The following is an 18,890-nucleotide window of genomic DNA, read 5'->3' as shown; positions in this document are numbered from 1 at the left end:
GAGTTGCTGAATGGTATGCACCAGTGATGCTTTGTAGCAATCGCTCTTCAAACGATATTTGCCACCGTCTACAGTGTATTGATGGTGTTTTCTTAAAATAGCCTTTAGTCGCCGTGATGCTTGTCATAGAAGATCCAACCCACAGCTTTGGACCCACATGTGTCAACCGTCATCTAATCGTTACGCTTGGTGGTCAGGACAGTATCCTTGCAACCCCTGTCCCCCCCCCCCCCCTCCCCCCTTCCACCCCCAATCAAAGAAGTGGTGGTATTTGAGAGCGCTGTACATTTAGTGAAATGTTTGGTATTACTACTTTCTTGCCTAAGTAGAGTCCCCAAAAAACCAAAAAATGGACAATGACGACGATGCCTCCAGATATACAAGATATACTCTTGAGAAACTTGAGAAAAATGGCGATGAAAGACGATCTATTGGAAGGGCGCTGGTTCTGTGCGACGCTTAGTTCTCCAGATCTATACTTTCGTAATGGAAGATCTTTGTATTCCACAGAGTGTCATTTTCCAGTTCTGTGTTGTGCAGTCGTTTTGACTGACTTGACAACTTGACAAAAAGAATGACAATTTACTTTTGCGAAGCAACTGATAATGAAAAGAAAAGAAAGCGTGGAGAAGTATGTTTGGGTCCTGCAAGACTTTATGACCAACGATTTCTCCCTTGGAAGAAAATGAAGATGTCTGCTTTGAAGGTAGGGAGATTTTACAGCGTACACGGCAAAATGCAAGTCGTATCGGACAAGAATGTTGTTATTCTTCTTTCTTTGAAGTAACTTAGATTTGTTCTTGGCCATATTTTCGAGCTGTGCATTGTTATATAATGGAAAAAACAAGTTTAAAGGCAAATTCGCGAAGAAATTGGGATCGTTTGCTCCGAAACTGCAACGTCGATTTGCCAAAGCAAAAAGTTCTGGCTCAATATGCGGAAACAGGCTGATAGTGTCATAATTTTTTTATGGGTGTGGAAGAACTGCTCATAATTTACATAGCACTCCGGCCCTGTTCCTTTTTTCATCACACCCAAAACCGTTATTTGTTTTGGGCGACGCAGCATTAATCATTGTGATTTTGAAATCCGATTCATTTCGTAATTCTTTAACTGAAAACGTCTTTGGCGTCTTGCCTCCTGCAACGATAAATCAGACGGCGACTGACTTGCATCTAGACATGCACACGTCTGCTTCTTTCTGCACACAACAATACAACGACTTACTGTACGACGTCATAACAACACGTACCAAATAGAGCGATGACGTCATTAATATAATGACGCAAACGTAAACCAAGACTTTTTGTCGAACTTTTTCGAACACTTCCAAATTCATGAACTCGGCCAGTAGGTCGTGTGGTTTCATTGGCAAAACACCGTCAAACCGTCACAGGTGCTTGAGTGCTCCGAAACGTGTGGCACTAAAGAATGAATGGCATGAATCATGAATCATGGGATCGCCTGTCATTCTTTGGAATCAAAGTGAGCTTGACTAATGTTTCTATTGTTTGTTTCGAACGCTTTAGTGACACAAAGCGAGGTGGGTAAAACGGTTTGGTAAGGTTGTTTGGGTATGTCAGCAATACTGTTGCAATTATTACAGCTGGTATTTTGTATAGGTTATTTTTTATATTTAGTCAAGTTTTGACTAAATATTTTAACATCGAGGGGGAATCGAAACGAGGGTCGTGGTGTATGTGCGTGTGTGCGTGTGTGTGTGTGTGTGTAGAGCGATTCAGACTAAACTACTGGACCGATCTTTATGAAATTTGACATGAGAGTTCCTGGGTATGAAATCCCCGAACGTTTTTTTCATTTTTTTGATATATGTCTTTGATGACGTCATATCCGGCTTTTCGTGAAAGTTGAGGCGGCACTGTCACGCCCTCATTTTTCAACCAAATTGGTTGAAATTTTGGTCAAGTAATCTTCGACGAAGCCCGGACTTCGGTATTGCATTTCAGCTTGGTGGCTTAAAAATTAATTAATGACTTTGGTCATTAAAAATCTGAAAATTGTAAAAAAAAAAAAAAAATTATAAAACGATCCAAATTTACGTTTATCTTATTCTCCATCATTTGCTGATTCCAAAAACATATAAATATGTTATATTCGGATTAAAAACAAGCTCTGAAAATTAAATATATAAAAATCATTATCAAAATTTTTTTTTCGAAATCAATTTAAAAACACTTTCATCTTATTCCTTGTCGGTTCCTGATTCCAAAAATATATAGATATGATATGTTTGGATTAAAAACACGCTCAGAAAGTTAAAACGAAGAGAGGTACAGAAAAGCGTGCTATCCTTCTCAGCGCAACGAATACCCCGCTCTTCTTGTCAATTCCACGGGCACTGCCTTTGCCACGGGCGGTGGAGTGACGATGCTACGAGTATACGGTCTTGCTGCGTTGCGTTGCGTTCAGTTTCATTCTGTGAGTTCGACAGCTACTTGACTAAATATTGTATTTTCGCCTTTCGCAACTTATTCTTTCATACTTTAAATATTTCCTTCTCCCTCTCTCTTTCTGCTAACCTTCCTTATCAACAAAACAAGACTATTGTAATGGATGTCAGTTCTAATTGATTGTGTGAACACAACAATGTAACTAGTAGGTATAGGACGTGGTGTTGACCTAGCGTGTGTTTGTGTGTTGACCCACAGCTGACCCGTGTGACGGAGTGAGTTGCACCAAGCCCAACACCCAGTGTCAGGCCGGCACGTGTGTGTGCAAGATGGGATACACTGCTGACTGTGAAGTGTGCAAAGGTAAGACTCAAGGGCCAAAAAAAAAAATTGGTCTGTTTCTGGTCACCCGACCCACCCTAAATTTCGGCGCCGACCCTAAACTTTTTTTTTCCAAACTCAAAATTTTTTTTATTTTTTTTGGTGGTAAAGGACAGGGTGAGAAAATGAACAACAAAAACATGTGAAAACGAAAGTCCGCTGACGATTTGTAAATGTGTTGAGTGTCTTGTCTCTATGTATAGTGAATCCAGTCTCTTTGCGCGATTTTTAAAGTTAGTTTTATTGGTCAACATTTGGGGTAAAAAAAAAATTTTAAAAAAAAATAAAATCCCTACCTACCGACCCTATTTTTTTTTAGCCATGTTACCAGAAACAGACAATTTTTTTTGGGCCTAGTCATTATACACAGTGTGTCTGTAAGATGGGATACACTGCTGACTGTGAAATGTGCAAAGGTAACATATCATTGCTCTATAAACAGTGTGTCAATGCAAAGTGTGACTGCAAGATTGGCAAAACTGTGAATTGTAGTCTGTCTGTCTGTCTGTCTGTCTGTCTGTTTGTCTGTCTGTCTGTCTGTCTTTGTGTTTGTCGGTCTGTCTGTCTGTCTGCCTTTGTGTCAAATTCTCAATTGTATTGTGAGCATATACCTGTTGGTCTAGAGTAAGTCGTATTTTTTAAAATAAATGTTCTGCTGTCTTTATGCAATTGTTTCAATGCTCCATGCAGGGGTAGCAACGTATCTAATTTAACAATAAATTATTATAACTTACGCCTTATTTGATTGTTACTACTTTGTGTTGCAGACATTGACGAGTGCGAGACAGGGGACAACACGTGCATCCACCTGGGTCAGAAGTGTGTCAACACAGAGGGCTCCTTCCAGTGTCAGTGTCAAGACGGATTCGTTAAGAAGGACGACTTTTGCCACGGTAAGCCTCGCACACACACACACACACACACACACACACACACACACACACACACACACACACACACACACACACACACACACACGCGCGCGCGCGCACGCACACACACGCACACGCACACGCACACACGCACACACACGCACTTATCTTGTTATCACCCTTTCACTGCACCTTGTCTCTGACCTTAACCTTGTTAAAACCTTGACCCTTAAATATCCAGACCAGAACATCATGTTACAAAGCTGTGTAAACATTTTAATGTTCAGTTATAAGATCCGCATTTAAGTGAGTTCTGACTCCGACACTTCTCTGACCTTGATTTTGTCTTAACCTCGACCACTCTCTGGCCTTGACCATTATCTGACCTCAATTGACCTTGTGCAGACATCAACGAGTGCGAGGACGCGGAAACCAACTGTGGCGAGCACGCCGAGTGCAAGAACCTGCTGGGCACGTACCGGTGTATCTGTTGCCAAGGTTACTCCAAGAACGCCGAGCAGTGCCAGCGTGAGTCGCCTCCCTCTTTACGTCACGCGTCACGTGACACTACTCACACCCTTTACCACTCAACCACACTCGGACATTTCATTATTACGTGCGTGTGTTCTGTGTTGGCACTGGACACGAGTGGGGAATGACTACTTTTTGATTAATGGATTTTTGTGTTTCCAAGACATTGTTTATTCAAATATGAGATGTAATAGTTACTCCATGTTTTTTCATAAAATCATGGCCACACTTGACATGGTGGTCCGAACTGTGGACACGGGGCGGAGTGTGCCGTAACAACTACTCCATCAAAAGGCGGATCTAGGACGTTAAGGGTCTTACACCATGTTTATGTGAGCTACAGGTGTGTTTTGACTTTATGTGTGCTACAGGTGTGTTTAGACTTTATGTGTGCTACAGGTGTGTTTAGACTTTATGTGTGCTACAGGTGTGTTTAGACTTTATGTGTGCTACAGGTGACGAACGTCTGGACTCGGTGTACGGCGCACCTGGCGAGGAATGCTGTGCCTGTAGCGGTGGTCAGTGTAGGAACCCTGAACCTGTAAGTCTTGTTGTTGTTGTTGCTAATGTTGTTGTTGTTGATTATTTGGGGAAATGATGATGGCTAGTGGTTAATTGTTTAAGAAGAGATCACTCCAGTACTTTGAGTTTGTAACTGCTCTGTACCTGTGTTTGTGTATGCGAGCGTGCATGCGTGCGTCCAATAGCTTAATTTCAGCAACGGTCGAGTGAACACAGTAACAGGTACAATGTGTGTTACCTGTACAGGTGTGCGGGTCTGACGGCAAGACTTACGGTAACTTCGCCGCCATGGTGGTGCAGGGTTGCCGTAACAACCGCACCATTGAGGTCGACCACAAGGGATACTGCGAAGGTAAGCGATACACGTCAATAACCACAGTCATGGTTGGATACACGTCAATAATCACAGTCATGGTTGGATACACGGGAATAATCACAGTCATGGTTGGATACACGTCAATAATCACAGTCATGGTTGGATACACGGGAATAATCACAGTCATGGTTGGATACACGGGAATAATCACAGTTTTGGTTGGATGCACGGGAATAATCACAGTTTTGGTTGGATGATGGAGGCATTTATTCTTCGGTGTATTTTCGTAAATCTTCAATCTTTTCTGTAACTTGAAAATATATTTGAGACAAAAAAAGTTGTTTCAGATTTCTTCCATCTTTGGTTTAATGTAGTTCCTGCGTGACTCTAGTTTTAGAAAGCTAGTATTGATAGCGAATGACATTCGAAAGTTTTTTTCTCATAGCAAAAGCGTTTTAACATTTTTAATGTCAAACTGGAACCAGCTGAAAACTGAGAATTTAGTTTCAAAGATAAAGTTTACCAGCAGTTCTCAGCACACCTGCTTTTCTGGTGGCATTAACGCACACTCTCGGCCACTCTGTCTGTGGGTACCTGGGTTGTAGCTTCCCATACAGCTGCTCCACAGTGACGGGGGACTCTCGGCCACTCTGTCTGTGGGTACCTGGGTTGTAGCTTCCCATACAGCTGCTCCACATCAACGCACACTCTCGGCCACTCTGTCTGTGGGTACCTGGGTTGTAGCTTCCCATACAGCTGCTCCACATCAACGCACACTCTCGGCCACTCTGTCTGTGGGTACCTGGGTTGTAGCTTCCCATACAGCTGCTCCACATCAACGCACACCCTCGGCCACTCTGTCTGTGGGTACCTGGGTTGTAGCTTCCCATACAGCTGCTCCACAGTGACGGGGGACATGACACCTAGATATATTCTGATGTTTCCAGAGAGTACACTTGTTATCCATTCATGTCAACTGTTCCTTCTACGTGCTTGTGTTACACAGCTGTCCCAGGCTGAATAATAAACAACGTTTACATAAAGGAGTTTCCACAGAGAACGGTTAATATATAGCCAGATGGTATCCATGTACCTTCTTCCTGACACGACTGAATATGTCTGTGTATCCCGTGCTTGTTTCACAGACAGCTGCTCCGATGTGAAGTGCGACAAGCCGTTCCAGAAGTGTTCTCAGACAGGACCCGGGGGCTCTGCCAAGTGTAGCTGCCCCGACTGTGGGGGTGCCTCCACCCCTGATAACTCCAGTGAGTTTGTCATTCTGTACCTCTGTTTGTTAGTGTGTCTGTGAGTGTGTCCGCCAAGTGTAGCTGCCCCGACTGTGGGGGTGCCTCCACCCCTGATAACTCCAGTGAGTTTGTCAGTCTGTACCTCTGTCTGTAAGTGTGTCGGTGTGTGTGTGTCCGCCAAGTGTAACTGTCCCGTGTGTGTGTGTGTGTGTGTGTGTGTGTGTGTGTGTGTGTGTGTGTGTGTGTGTGTGTGTGTGTGTGTGTGCTTATGTGGATAGGAGTGTTTTTTATTTAAATATGTCTGCCACTAGTAGCTTGTGTTATTGGTTGTTCCTGTGTTCATTTCTTATCAGTATATCCCTTTGTCCTCAGACCCGGTATGTGGATCCAACAAGAAAGTCTACAGCAGTGCCTGCATGTTCCGCCTCGTCATGTGTGAGATAGACCGCAGTGACATCAAGCTTGAAGACTCTATGGAGCCATGCGAAGAGGGCAAGGGTAAGATGATCCTCTTAGTTATAGGCTGTGAGTCATGTGTGAGATAGACCGCAGTGACATCAAGCTTGAAGACTCTATGGAGCCATGCGAAGAGGGCAAGGGTAAGATGATCCCCTTAGTTATAGGCTGTGAGTCATGTGTGAGATAGACCGCAGTGACATCAAGCTTGAAGACTCTATGGAGCCATGCGAAGAGGGCAAGGGTAAGATGATCCTCTTAGTTATAGGCTGTGAGTCATGTGTGAGATAGACCGCAGTGACATCAAACTTGAAGACTCTATGGAGCCATGCGAAGAGGGCAAGGGTAAGATGATCCTCTTAGTTATAGGCTGTGAGTCATGTGTGAGATAGACCGCAGTGACATCAAGCTTGAAGACTCTATGGAGCCATGCGGAGAGGGTGGAGGTAAGCTGAATCCTAAACAATGTGGACACTTTCTTAACCCTCACCTTGTCGAGGTGTGACGCTGGACGGCACAACTCATGCCTACCTGTCGATGGCGGGTAAACCGACGGCGCATGACTGTCGGATGAAATCTCTGACTTCAAAAGAAAAATAAAGTTCGAGAAGACGTCATAATGCTAATAATGGCGTCAAATAAAAACTATGTCAGTTTTTTTCTGCGGGTCCACCAGGAAAGGACAAAGAATTGGAAGTTTGTCTCAGTTTGTCTCAGTTTGTCTCAGTGATATCGGCGTATCTGCAGTAGAAAGTGACTCGTAATGTCACCGCCGGGCTGTGCGTGTATCAGTATCATGCATCATGAGGTGAGTAACTTGTAACGACAGTGGTGTCAAGTGGGTTCACTTGGTTCTGTTACTTACGATATTCATGTATCATGACGTGTTTGAGTAACTTGTAACGACAGTGGTGTCAAGTGGGTTCTCTTGGTTCTGTTACTTACGATATTCATGTATCATGAAGTGTTTGAGTAACTTGTAACGACAGTGGTGTCAAGTGGGTTCTCTTGGTTCTGTTACTTCCGGTATTCATGTATCATGAAGTGTTTGAGTAACTTGTAACGACAGTGGTGTCAAGTGGGTTCACTTGGTTCTGTTACTTACGATATTCATGTATCATGAAGTGTTTGAGTAACTTGTAACGACAGTGGTGTCAAGTGGGTTCACTTGGTTCTGTTACTTACGATATTCATGTATCATGAAGTGTTTGAGTAACTTGTAACGACAGTGGTGTCAAGTGGGTTCACTTGGTTCTGTTACTTCCGATATTCATGTATCATGAAGTGTTTGAGTAACTTGTAACGACAGTGGTGTCAAGTGGGTTCACTTGGTTCTGTTACTTACGATATTCATGTATCATGAAGTGTTTGAGTAACTTGTAACGACAGTGGTGTCAAGTGGGTTCACTTGGTTCTGTTACTTACGATATTCATGCATCATGAGGTGTTTGAGTAACTTGTAACGACAGTGGTGTCAAGTGGGTTCTCTTGGTTCTGTTACTTACGATATTCATGTATCATGAAGTGTTTGAGTAACTTGTAACGACAGTGGTGTCAAGTGGGTTCTCTTGGTTCTGTTACTTCCGGTATTCATGTATCATGAAGTGTTTGAGTAACTTGTAACGACAGTGGTGTCAAGTGGGTTCACTTGGTTCTGTTACTTACGATATTCATGTATCATGACGTGTTTGAGTAACTTGTAACGACAGTGGTGTCAAGTGGGTTCTCTTGGTTCTGTTACTTACGATATTCATGTATCATGAAGTGTTTGAGTAACTTGTAACGACAGTGGTGTCAAGTGGGTTCTCTTGGTTCTGTTACTTCCGGTATTCATGTATCATGAAGTGTTTGAGTAACTTGTAACGACAGTGGTGTCAAGTGGGTTCACTTGGTTCTGTTACTTACGATATTCATGTATCATGAAGTGTTTGAGTAACTTGTAACGACAGTGGTGTCAAGTGGGTTCACTTGGTTCTGTTACTTACGATATTCATGTATCATGAAGTGTTTGAGTAACTTGTAACGACAGTGGTGTCAAGTGGGTTCACTTGGTTCTGTTACTTCCGATATTCATGTATCATGAAGTGTTTGAGTAACTTGTAACGACAGTGGTGTCAAGTGGGTTCACTTGGTTCTGTTACTTACGATATTCATGTATCATGAAGTGTTTGAGTAACTTGTAACGACAGTGGTGTCAAGTGGGTTCACTTGGTTCTGTTACTTACGATATTCATGCATCATGAGGTGTTTGAGTAACTTGTAACGACAGTGGTGTCAAGTGGGTTCTCTTGGTTCTGTTACTTACGATATTCATGTATCATGAAGTGTTTGAGTAACTTGTAACGACAGTGGTGTCAAGTGGGTTCTCTTGGTTCTGTTACTTCCGGTATTCATGTATCATGAAGTGTTTGAGTAACTTGTAACGACAGTGGTGTCAAGTGGGTTCACTTGGTTCTGTTACTTACGATATTCATGTATCATGAAGTGTTTGAGTAACTTGTAACGACAGTCACGGGTGTCAAGTGGGTTCACTTGGTTCTGTTACTTACGATATTCATGTATCATGAAGTGTTTGAGTAACTTGTAACGACAGTGGTGTCAAGTGGGTTCTCTTGGTTCTGTTACTTCCGGTATTCATGTATCATGAAGTGTTTGAGTAACTTGTAACGACAGTGGTGTCAAGTGGGTTCACTTGGTTCTGTTACTTACGATATTCATGTATCATGAAGTGTTTGAGTAACTTGTAACGACAGTGGTGTCGAGTGGGTTCTCTTGGTTCTGTTACTTCCGGTATTCATGTATCATGAAGTGTTTGAGTAACTTGTAACGACAGTGATGTCAAGTGGGTTCTTTTGTTTCACAAAACGGCTCAGAAACTACAACCTCAGAGTATCATTTTTTTCCTGTGAAATGAAGAGAAAAGCTATGCCAGGCTAGGCTGGGGACAAAGATGACATGAATACCGGAAGCTGGATACCGGACACTGAACTGGCACGCTCGCGCTTTTTATCGCTATGAGTGACGTGCCAGTTAAGTCTGCTGCGCTGAACTTGGTTTTGATGTTGGAAGACCTGTTTTTCGTAATTGTTGTTTCGCGTTCACATTTCCATAGTGATACCACTCAAGCGCGTTGTTGTTTTTGTACCAAAATTGATTCCCAATTGTAATATTCATTTGTGTTGAAGTGTGCAAAATGCTGAATTTTTGCAACTATACTGTAAAAAGTTATTACAATGTAATCAAACGTTTCTGAATAGTTCCAGTACGTCAAAAAAACTCATCAAAACGCCATGATAATTTACACACTGTTTAGCAATTATGTTATCAATACTCATGTCAAATTTAAAAGCAATACAATAAGCCATTCCAAAACACCAGGGTTTTTACCCACATAGCCCACAAGAAATGACGCCAAAACAGGCCTTTTACGGCTTCTGACGAGGCTGACACCTGTCTTCTTCAAAATGGCAAAACAACACTGATAGGCACAACAGCTGAACCAAATCAATTTGTGCGGGTAGAAAATGTGTTGTTCTTCAATGTGCGATCAAAAACGGGGTCACTCTTGCTTATTTTGATTTTTTTGTGTATTTTAGTGTCTGCAAATTTACTTTTGCGAATTTGATTTTGGGGGGTGTCCTATGTCTCCGGTACACTGCATAAAAACTAATTGATGAAAAATGAAACTCTTTGTTTCAAACGGTAGGGGAATGAATTACCTTTCTGGCAATATACTTGGTTTTACTATAACTGGCCGCATCACAAAGTTCTACAGCTAAATGTATGTGTTTAGTTTTTTATGGCGATTAGTGTAGATCTGTCTAACTGTCTGTCACCAGACGAGCCCGTGACGAAGTGGAGCGACTGGAGCGAGTGTGACGTCAAGTGCGGGAAGGGGCGGACACGGAGAAACAGACAGAGACTTCGTCAGACTGACCTGCCTTTAACACAGGAGGCCAGCTGCTACAAGCTGTGTAACGATGGTGAGTACACACTGGGAACAGCATGTATGGTACCACACACACACACACACACACACACACACACACACACACACACACACACACACACACACACAATTGTAACCGCACAGACATACACACACACACACACACACACACACACACATACACACACACACACACACACATACACACACACACACACACACACAAACACACACACAGAGGAGGCCAACTGTTATAAACTGTGTGACGATGGTCAGTATGCGTATTTAAAAGGCGAAGCAAAGCAATATGGGGGGGGGGGGGGGGGTTGGTTGTCATATATATTGTAATTTTATTTACTATGATAAGTGTATTCCATAATGAGCTTTATTAATAAAGAAAGGGACGTAACAATTGTACCTACCAGTCCTGTGTGTGAGTGACATGTCTACCTACCTGTGTGTGAGTGACATGTCTACCTACCTGTGTGTGAGTGACATGTCTACCTACCTGTGTGTGAGTGACATGTCTACCTACCTGTGTGTGAGTGACGTGTCTACCTACCTGTGTGTGAGTGACATGTCTACCTACCTGTGTGTGAGTGACATGTCTACCTACCTGTGTGTGTCAGGTCCGTGCAGGCCCGGCACGTGTAACAACCCCGGCCAGGTGTGCGTGGTGGACGGGGCGACAGGTAAAGGCAGGTGCGAATGCCCGGACTGCGCTGGGCGCCCCGAGTCCCCGGTCTGCGGGCTGGTCGGCAACGTCGTCCGGAGCTTCCACAACGAGTGCAAGCTGAAGAGGACCGCCTGTGAGCTGGCCAAGAACTTCCAACTGCTCGAGAACAGGGCCTGTGAAGGTAGGCAGGGGGGGGGGGGGGAAGAGAGGGAGGAGATAGGGGGTGGAGAGGGTGAGAGAGAGAACGAGGGGAGAGAGAGTGACGACAACGAGTGCAAGCTAAGGAGGACCGCCTGTGAGCTGGCCAAGAATTTCCAACTGCTGGAGAACAGGGCCTGTGAAGGTAGGCAGAGGGGGGGATGGGTGGAGAGAGAGGGAGGGGAACAGAGGGAGAGAGGGTGATGTGGGGAAGAGAGAGAACGTGGGAGGGGCGTAGACGTCCTGTAAACTGATCGAGAACTTTCAACTCCTGGAGAACGGGCTTTGTGAAGGTAGGCAGGGAGAAAGGGGGACATAAAGAGGGGGGGGTAAGAGAGAGCGAGAGGTTGGGAGAAAGAGAAAGGGAGAGAGAGAGCGAGAGGTTGGGAGAAAGAGAGGGAGAAAGAGAGAGAGAGAGCGAGAGGTTGGGAGAAATAGAGAGAGAGAGAGTGAGAGGGGTCCAGACGTCCTGTGAGCTTAACAAGACCTCCCAGCTGCTGGAGAACAGAATCATCGTCGTTTTGACCAGAAACCTAATCATGCAAGATTATAGTATGTGTTCCACTGTGATGTGTTCGCTACCAGAAAAGCATGACGAGCAATATTTATTATCTCGTCCTTCTTCTTTGGCGCTTTTTACACCCCCGGTATAGGGGTGTGTATAGGTTTCGCTCGATGTGTTTGTTTGTTTGTTTGTTTGTTTGTGTTCGCATATAGATCTCAAGAATGAACGGACCGATCGTCACCAAACTTGGTGAACAGGTTCTATACATTCCTGAGACGGTCCTTACAAAAATTGGGACCAGTCAAACACACAGTTAGGGAGTTATTGGTGGATTAAAATTATACAAGGACTTATAGAGGAACATCTTAATGGTCAAAGGGAAATAACCATTCTCACTCAGTCACTGCCACCAACTGAGAAGGTTATTTCCGTTTGACGGGGGTGTTTTTCCTACCTCGTAGGAATTTCTTGTGTTGTCTAGGTTACCGTCTCTGTCTGTATGGAAACAGTATAGGAAATAACAAGACTCAAATCAAATAACACTCACTGTATAGGAAATAACAAGACTCAAATCAAATAACACTCACTGTTCACACACAGACGGACGGATAACGTTCACACTCTGGCAAAGGACTATCTGGCCAGACACTCAACATAATTAACGCTCTGAGATAAGTTGTCATGTCATGCAATTGTCTGTGAGTCCACTATAAAGAGCATTGGGTCGTGGTACTCACGAACGTCTTGGGTTTAAACTAAATCAAAAAACAAGAAAGGTAGGTTGTTGGAACGTTGGCAGTCTCTTTGTTTTGGGATTTGGGTTTAAACAAAAAATTAAGACGTTCCAATGCCTCACCATTCTTGTTTTTGACTCATTCTTCATGTCATCCACAGATAAGCCTCAAAACTGTTTTTGACTCATTCTTCATGTCATCCACAGATAAGCCTCAAAACTGTTTTTGACTCATTCTTCATGTCATCAACAGATAAGCCTCAGAACTGTTTTTGACTCATTCTTCATGTCATCCACAGATAAGCCTCAAAACTGTTTTTGACTCATTCTTCATGTCATCCACAGATAAGCCTCAAAACTGTTTTTGGCTCATTCTTCATGTCATCAACAGATAAGCCTCAGAACTGTTTTTGACTCATTCTTCATGTCATCCACAGATAAGCCTCAAAACTGTTTTTGACTCATTCTTCATGTCATCCACAGATAAGCCTCAAAACTGTTTTTGACTCATTCTTCATGTCATCCACAGATAAGCCTCAGAACTGTTTTTGACTCAGTCTTCATGTCATCCACAGATAAGCCTCAGAACTGTTTTTGACTCAGTCTTCATGTCATCCACAGATAAGCCTCAGAACTGTTTTTGGCTCAGTCTTCATCACATCCACAGATAAGCCTCAGAACTGTTTTTGGCTCATTCTTCATCACATCCACAGATAAGCCTCAGAACTGTTTTAGGCTCATTCTTCATCACATCCACAGATAAGCCTCAGAACTGTTTTAGGCTCATTCTTCATCACATCCACAGAGAAGCCTCAGAACTGTTTTTGGCTCATTCTTCATCACATCCACAGATAAGCCTCAGAACTGTTTTTGGCTCATTCTTCATGTCATCCACAGATAAGCCTCAGAACTGTTTTTGACTCAGTCTTCATGTCATCCACAGATAAGCCTCAGAACTGTTTTTGACTCATTCTTCATGTCATCAACAGAGAAGCCTCAGAACTGCAGTGTGACGCGTAATTTCGCCAAGCTGCGTGACGCGGATGGTTGCGTCAGTGCTGGAGACCAAGACGTGGGCTTCTGTTACGGCGGCTGTGGCGACGTGCCGGGCAAGTGCTGCAGGCCCGACACCACGGCCACGCCACAGAGATCGGCCAGCCTCACGTTCACCTGTCCTGACGGGTCCACCAGGACCAAACAGGTAGGTTATCTTCTACAGTGGAACCCCCCTTTTATTTATTTACTTATTTATTTTATGCAATTTATATCGCCCACATATCTCAACCACGGATTCAAGGCGCAGGGATTTATTTATGCCGTGTGAGATGGAATTTTTTACACAATATATCACGCATTCACATCGGCCAGCAAACCTCAAGCCTATTAGGGCGAGCATTCACCTTTCACGGCCTATTATTCCAAGTCACACGGGTATTTGGTGGACATTTTTATCTATGCCTGTACAATTTTGCCAGGAAAGACCCTTTTATCAATCGTGGGATCTTTAACGTATAACGTGCACACCCCAATGTAGTGTACACGACACTGTTTTCTCAGATACCTCTGTAAATGACTGTACCCTCATGTTGAGACCTACTCCTTTTTAAGACCATGTTTTCTCAGATGTTCTGGTCACAACCTCTGTACATTTAGCCTCATGTTGAGACCTACTCCTTGTTAAGACCATGTTTTCTCAGATGTTCTGGTCATAACGTCTGAACATTTAGCCTCATGTTGAGACCTACTCCTTGTTAAGACCATGTTTTCTCAGATGTTCTGGTCATAACCTCTGTACATTTAGCCTCATGTTGAGACCTACTCCTTGTTAAGACCATGTTTTCTCAGATGTTCTGGTCATAACCTCTGTACATTTAGCCTCATGTTGAGACCTACTCCTTTTTAAGACCATGTTTTCTCAGATGTTCTGGTCATAACCTCTGTACATTTAGCCTCATGTTGAGACCTACTCCTTTTTAAGACCATGTTTTCTCAGATGTTCTGGTCATAACCTCTGTACATTTAGCCTCATGTTGAGACCTACTCCTTTTTAAGACCATGTTTTCTCAGATGTTCTGGTCATAACCTCTGTACATTTAGCCTCATGTTGAGACCTACTCCTTGTTAAGACCATGTTTTCTCAGATGTTCTGGTCACAACCTCTGTACATTTAGCCTCATGTTGAGACCTACTCCTTGTTAAGACCATGTTTTCTCAGATGTTCTGGTCATAACCTCTGTACATTTAGCCTCATGTTGAGACCTACTCCTTTTTAAGACTATGTTTTCTCAGATGTTCTGGTCATAACCTCTGTACATTTAGCCTCATGTTGAGACCTACTCCTTGTTAAGACCATGTTTTCTCAGATGTTCTGGTCATAACCTCTGTACATTTAGCCTCATGTTGAGACCTACTCCTTTTTAAGACCATGTTTTCTCAGATGTTCTGGTCATAACCTCTGTACATTTAGCCTCATGTTGAGACCTACTCCTTGTTAAGACCATGTTTTCTCAGATGTTCTGGTCACAACCTCTGTACATTTAGCCTCATGTTGAGACCTATTCCTTGTTAAGACCATGTTTTGTCAGATGTTCTGGTCACAACCTCTGTAAGTTTAGCCTCATGTTGAGACCTACTCCTTGTTAAGACCATGTTTTCTCAGATGTTCTGGTCATAACGTCTGAACATTTAGCCTCATGGTGAGACCTACTCCTTGTTAAGACCATGTTTTCTCAGATGTTCTGGTCATAACCTCTGTACATTTAGCCTCATGTTGAGACCTACACCTTTTTAAGACCATGTTTTCTCAGATGTTCTGGTCATAACCTCTGTACATTTAGCCTCATGTTGAGACCTACTCCTTATTAAGACCATGTTTTCTCAGATGTTCTGGTCACAACCTCTGTACATTTAGCCTCATGTTGAGACCTACTCCTTGTTAAGACCATGTTTTCTCAGATGTTCTGGTCACAACCTCTGTAAGTTTAGCCTCATTTTAAGACTCCCTCCTTTTTTAAGACCAGATTTGTGAAGGTCTTAAAAGGGTGGTCCACTATTCAGTCGATCATTTGCATAACGATCAAACAGGTATGTTATCTACTACAGTGTTTATTATGTATAACAATGGTACCTGTATTTGCATAACGATCAAACAGGTATGTTATCTACTACAGTGTTTATTATGTATAACAATGGTACCTGTCTATAACGACCGAAAGGGGTAATTATTTTGTAATGAGGGAAGTTAGCAAAGATTGGGAAATAGGCGTCCCTCACCTATTCCTGCCCTGACATTTCTATCAGGACCAAAAAGGTATATTTATATTGCTGTCCTACCTGAGAGTTTTAGAGTGTGGGTTTTTTTTTTTTACAAGAGAAATGAGTGAAGATAACAATGAGGGTTTTATGGAGAACTTGGCCTGGATCGTGGAGAAGATGTCTGGCTCTGTGCGTCTGTGTGTTCTTGTGTTTGTGTATGTGCATGTCATTGTGTGTGTGTGTGTGTGAGTGCATGTCTGTCTGTGTGTGTGTGTGTGTGTGTGTGTGTGTGTGTGTGTGTGTGTGAGTGCATGTCTGTCTGTGTGTGTGTGTGTGTGTGCAGATATGCAAATTGCGTGTGTACATTTGTAGCAGCATTACGTGTTTTGATTATCCCACTAGAGTGTCAAGAAAACATCACATTGTATGTGTGTGTCTGGTGGGAGGGTGTGTGTGTGGGTGGGTGTCTGTGTGTGTGTCTGTGTGTGTCTGTGTGTGTATGACGTGTCTGTGTGTGAGTGTGTGTGTGTGTGTGTGTGTGTGTGTGTGTGTGTGTGTGTGTGTGTGTGTGTGTGTGTGTGTGTGTGTACCTCACACTTAGTTTTACTGATTATGTTGATGCGTGTATTTTCAGGAGCAAGTGATCACGGCGTGCAGCTGTGTGGCTGAACCCGAGCAATAGTGTCAAGAGAAACACAAGTATTTTACCTTCCACTGTTACGTATGTCAAGGAAAACACGTGTATTTTGAACGGCCATTTAACGGATAGCTGAAAACACTGTTTACATACAGCCTGGTTTTTGTAAAACACTTGCATGGATACGTACAGCAGGGTGATTAGCAATATGGCTGAACAAAACTACTAATTTATGTTGAATTTGAAAGGTGGAAAATGGTAACCATTAAAGATTGTTATGGAAATTGTGTTGCTCTTACGTGTGTGTGTGTGTAAGAGAGAGAGACAGAGAGTGTGTGTGTGCGTGCGTGCGTATGTGTGTGTGTGTGTGTCAGTTAAATTGTGTGTGTGCGTGCATGCGTATGTGTTTTTGCGTGCGTGTGTGTGTGGGAGGTGTGTGTGCGTGCAACATCGACTTCAAAAAGGCAAAGACAACAAACAAACAAAACTACAAAACACAAGAAAACAAGAACGCTGAGGCGTGATTAACCATTCAGTCAAGCGATTGTACACTAAAATAACACATACTCACATACACACACACACACGCACACACATATACCCATATACACACATATATAAACTCATGAGCAAAACAATTATTGCACCCATTTAAGTACCTCAACTAAAACATTCATTGCCGTGTCATTTCATTCAAACTGTATATGCCATTAAAGTCCCTTCACTTGGCTACCCGGCACACTTTTCGGATCAAAGATTTCTGTTGTAGGTATCACGTGACCGCTGCCGAAGTGAGAGTACCCCCAAAATCGACCTGACAATAACGTCAGGTACCAATTAAAAAATCAACACAAATTCGTATGAAAGTACTATAAAGCCAAACCCCCCTCCCTTAATTCATACATAGGCCTACACACTCATAAACACAAATACACACACAGACACAACCATACACACTCATAAACACAAATACACACACAGACACAACCATACACACTCATAAACACAAATACACACACAGACACAACCATACACACTCATAAACACACATACACACAGACACAACCATACACACTCATAAACACAAATACACACACAGACACAACCATACACACTCATAAACACAAATACACACACAGACACAACCATACACACTCATACACACACAGACACAACCATACACACACAGACACAACCATACACACACATAAACACACATACACACAGACACAACCATACACACTCATAAACACAAATACACACACAGACACAACCATACACACTCATAAACACAAATACACACACAGACACAACCATACACACACATAAACACAAATACACACACAGACACAACCATACACACTCATAAACACAAATACACACACAGACACAACCATACACACTCATAAACACAACACACACAGACACAACCATACACACTCATAAACACAAATACACACACAGACACAACCATACACACACACATAAAAACACACCAGACAAACAAAGTCCCGTAGATGCGCATGAGAAAATGTAAGTTTTACGCCCTCACGGCAAAGCCATTAGGGGCATGTTACACGGGAAAACCCGGCTTTGTATGAACAAAACACACAAAAAATGCGGGGGGGGGGGGGGGGATGTAGACAGCTGGCTGCCGGCTGCTAGAGGAGACCTGAAATGGGCCAGGGACCGGGTTGGGTCGTCTTGGGTCAGTGCTGAAATGGTTACTTTATTGGCCGTTGCCGGCCGAACGGACACCCGGATATGCGCATGTGCCCCTCGTAGTGCTGAAATAGACGCCCACTGTCACTTTGAAGATCGCTGTCCCGAACTTTGATTATGTAACGCTTTGGCAAATAATTCAAATTAAATAATCATGTTGAGAGAGGCAAACGTGTCACTTCGGCACGCTACAAAAATCGTAAACATGCATATTTTTCAACAAATTACCCCACAACTGTTTTCACCTTGTTGAAAAATATGCATGTTTACGATTTTTGTAGCGTGCCGAAGTGACACGTTTGCCTGCAGTCACGACTTGCTTGACCACCGCCCTGTATAATAGCAGTTTATGAAAAGGTAAAAAAGAAAACGATTAAATAATACGCACTAATCGTGCAGCGTGTACAATATCCTCCACGAATCTGTCTTCCTTTTTGATGTACCTTATCTGCTTCATATTGTAGGACAATTTGAAAATG

At 43.0% G+C, this 18,890-nt stretch overlaps 1 protein-coding gene across 1 annotated transcript in view; it reads left to right on the top strand.

Annotated features, from left to right (window-relative positions):
* Positions 1-16,976, top strand: part of LOC138946620 (mucin-19-like) — a 148,160-nt gene extending 131,184 nt beyond the window's left edge. The window contains exons 72-82 of the mRNA XM_070318064.1: positions 2,670-2,774; positions 3,560-3,685; positions 4,070-4,192; positions 4,651-4,736; positions 4,964-5,069; positions 6,179-6,298; positions 6,653-6,778; positions 10,576-10,719; positions 11,315-11,542; positions 13,787-13,998; positions 16,687-16,976. Coding sequence (XP_070174165.1) covers positions 2,670-2,774; positions 3,560-3,685; positions 4,070-4,192; positions 4,651-4,736; positions 4,964-5,069; positions 6,179-6,298; positions 6,653-6,778; positions 10,576-10,719; positions 11,315-11,542; positions 13,787-13,998; positions 16,687-16,734 — 1,424 coding nt within the window. The 3' untranslated portion in view covers positions 16,735-16,976. The remainder of the gene's footprint in view (positions 1-2,669; positions 2,775-3,559; positions 3,686-4,069; positions 4,193-4,650; positions 4,737-4,963; positions 5,070-6,178; positions 6,299-6,652; positions 6,779-10,575; positions 10,720-11,314; positions 11,543-13,786; positions 13,999-16,686) is intronic.
* Positions 16,977-18,890: the final 1,914 nt, after the last annotated feature.

The sequence above is a fragment of the Littorina saxatilis genome, linkage group LG14, assembly GCF_037325665.1.
Source record: "Littorina saxatilis isolate snail1 linkage group LG14, US_GU_Lsax_2.0, whole genome shotgun sequence".
NCBI lineage: Eukaryota > Metazoa > Mollusca > Gastropoda > Littorinimorpha > Littorinidae > Littorina > Littorina saxatilis.
The sequence above is the reverse complement of the archived record's forward strand: the minus strand, read 5'-3'. Positions and strand labels throughout refer to the sequence as shown.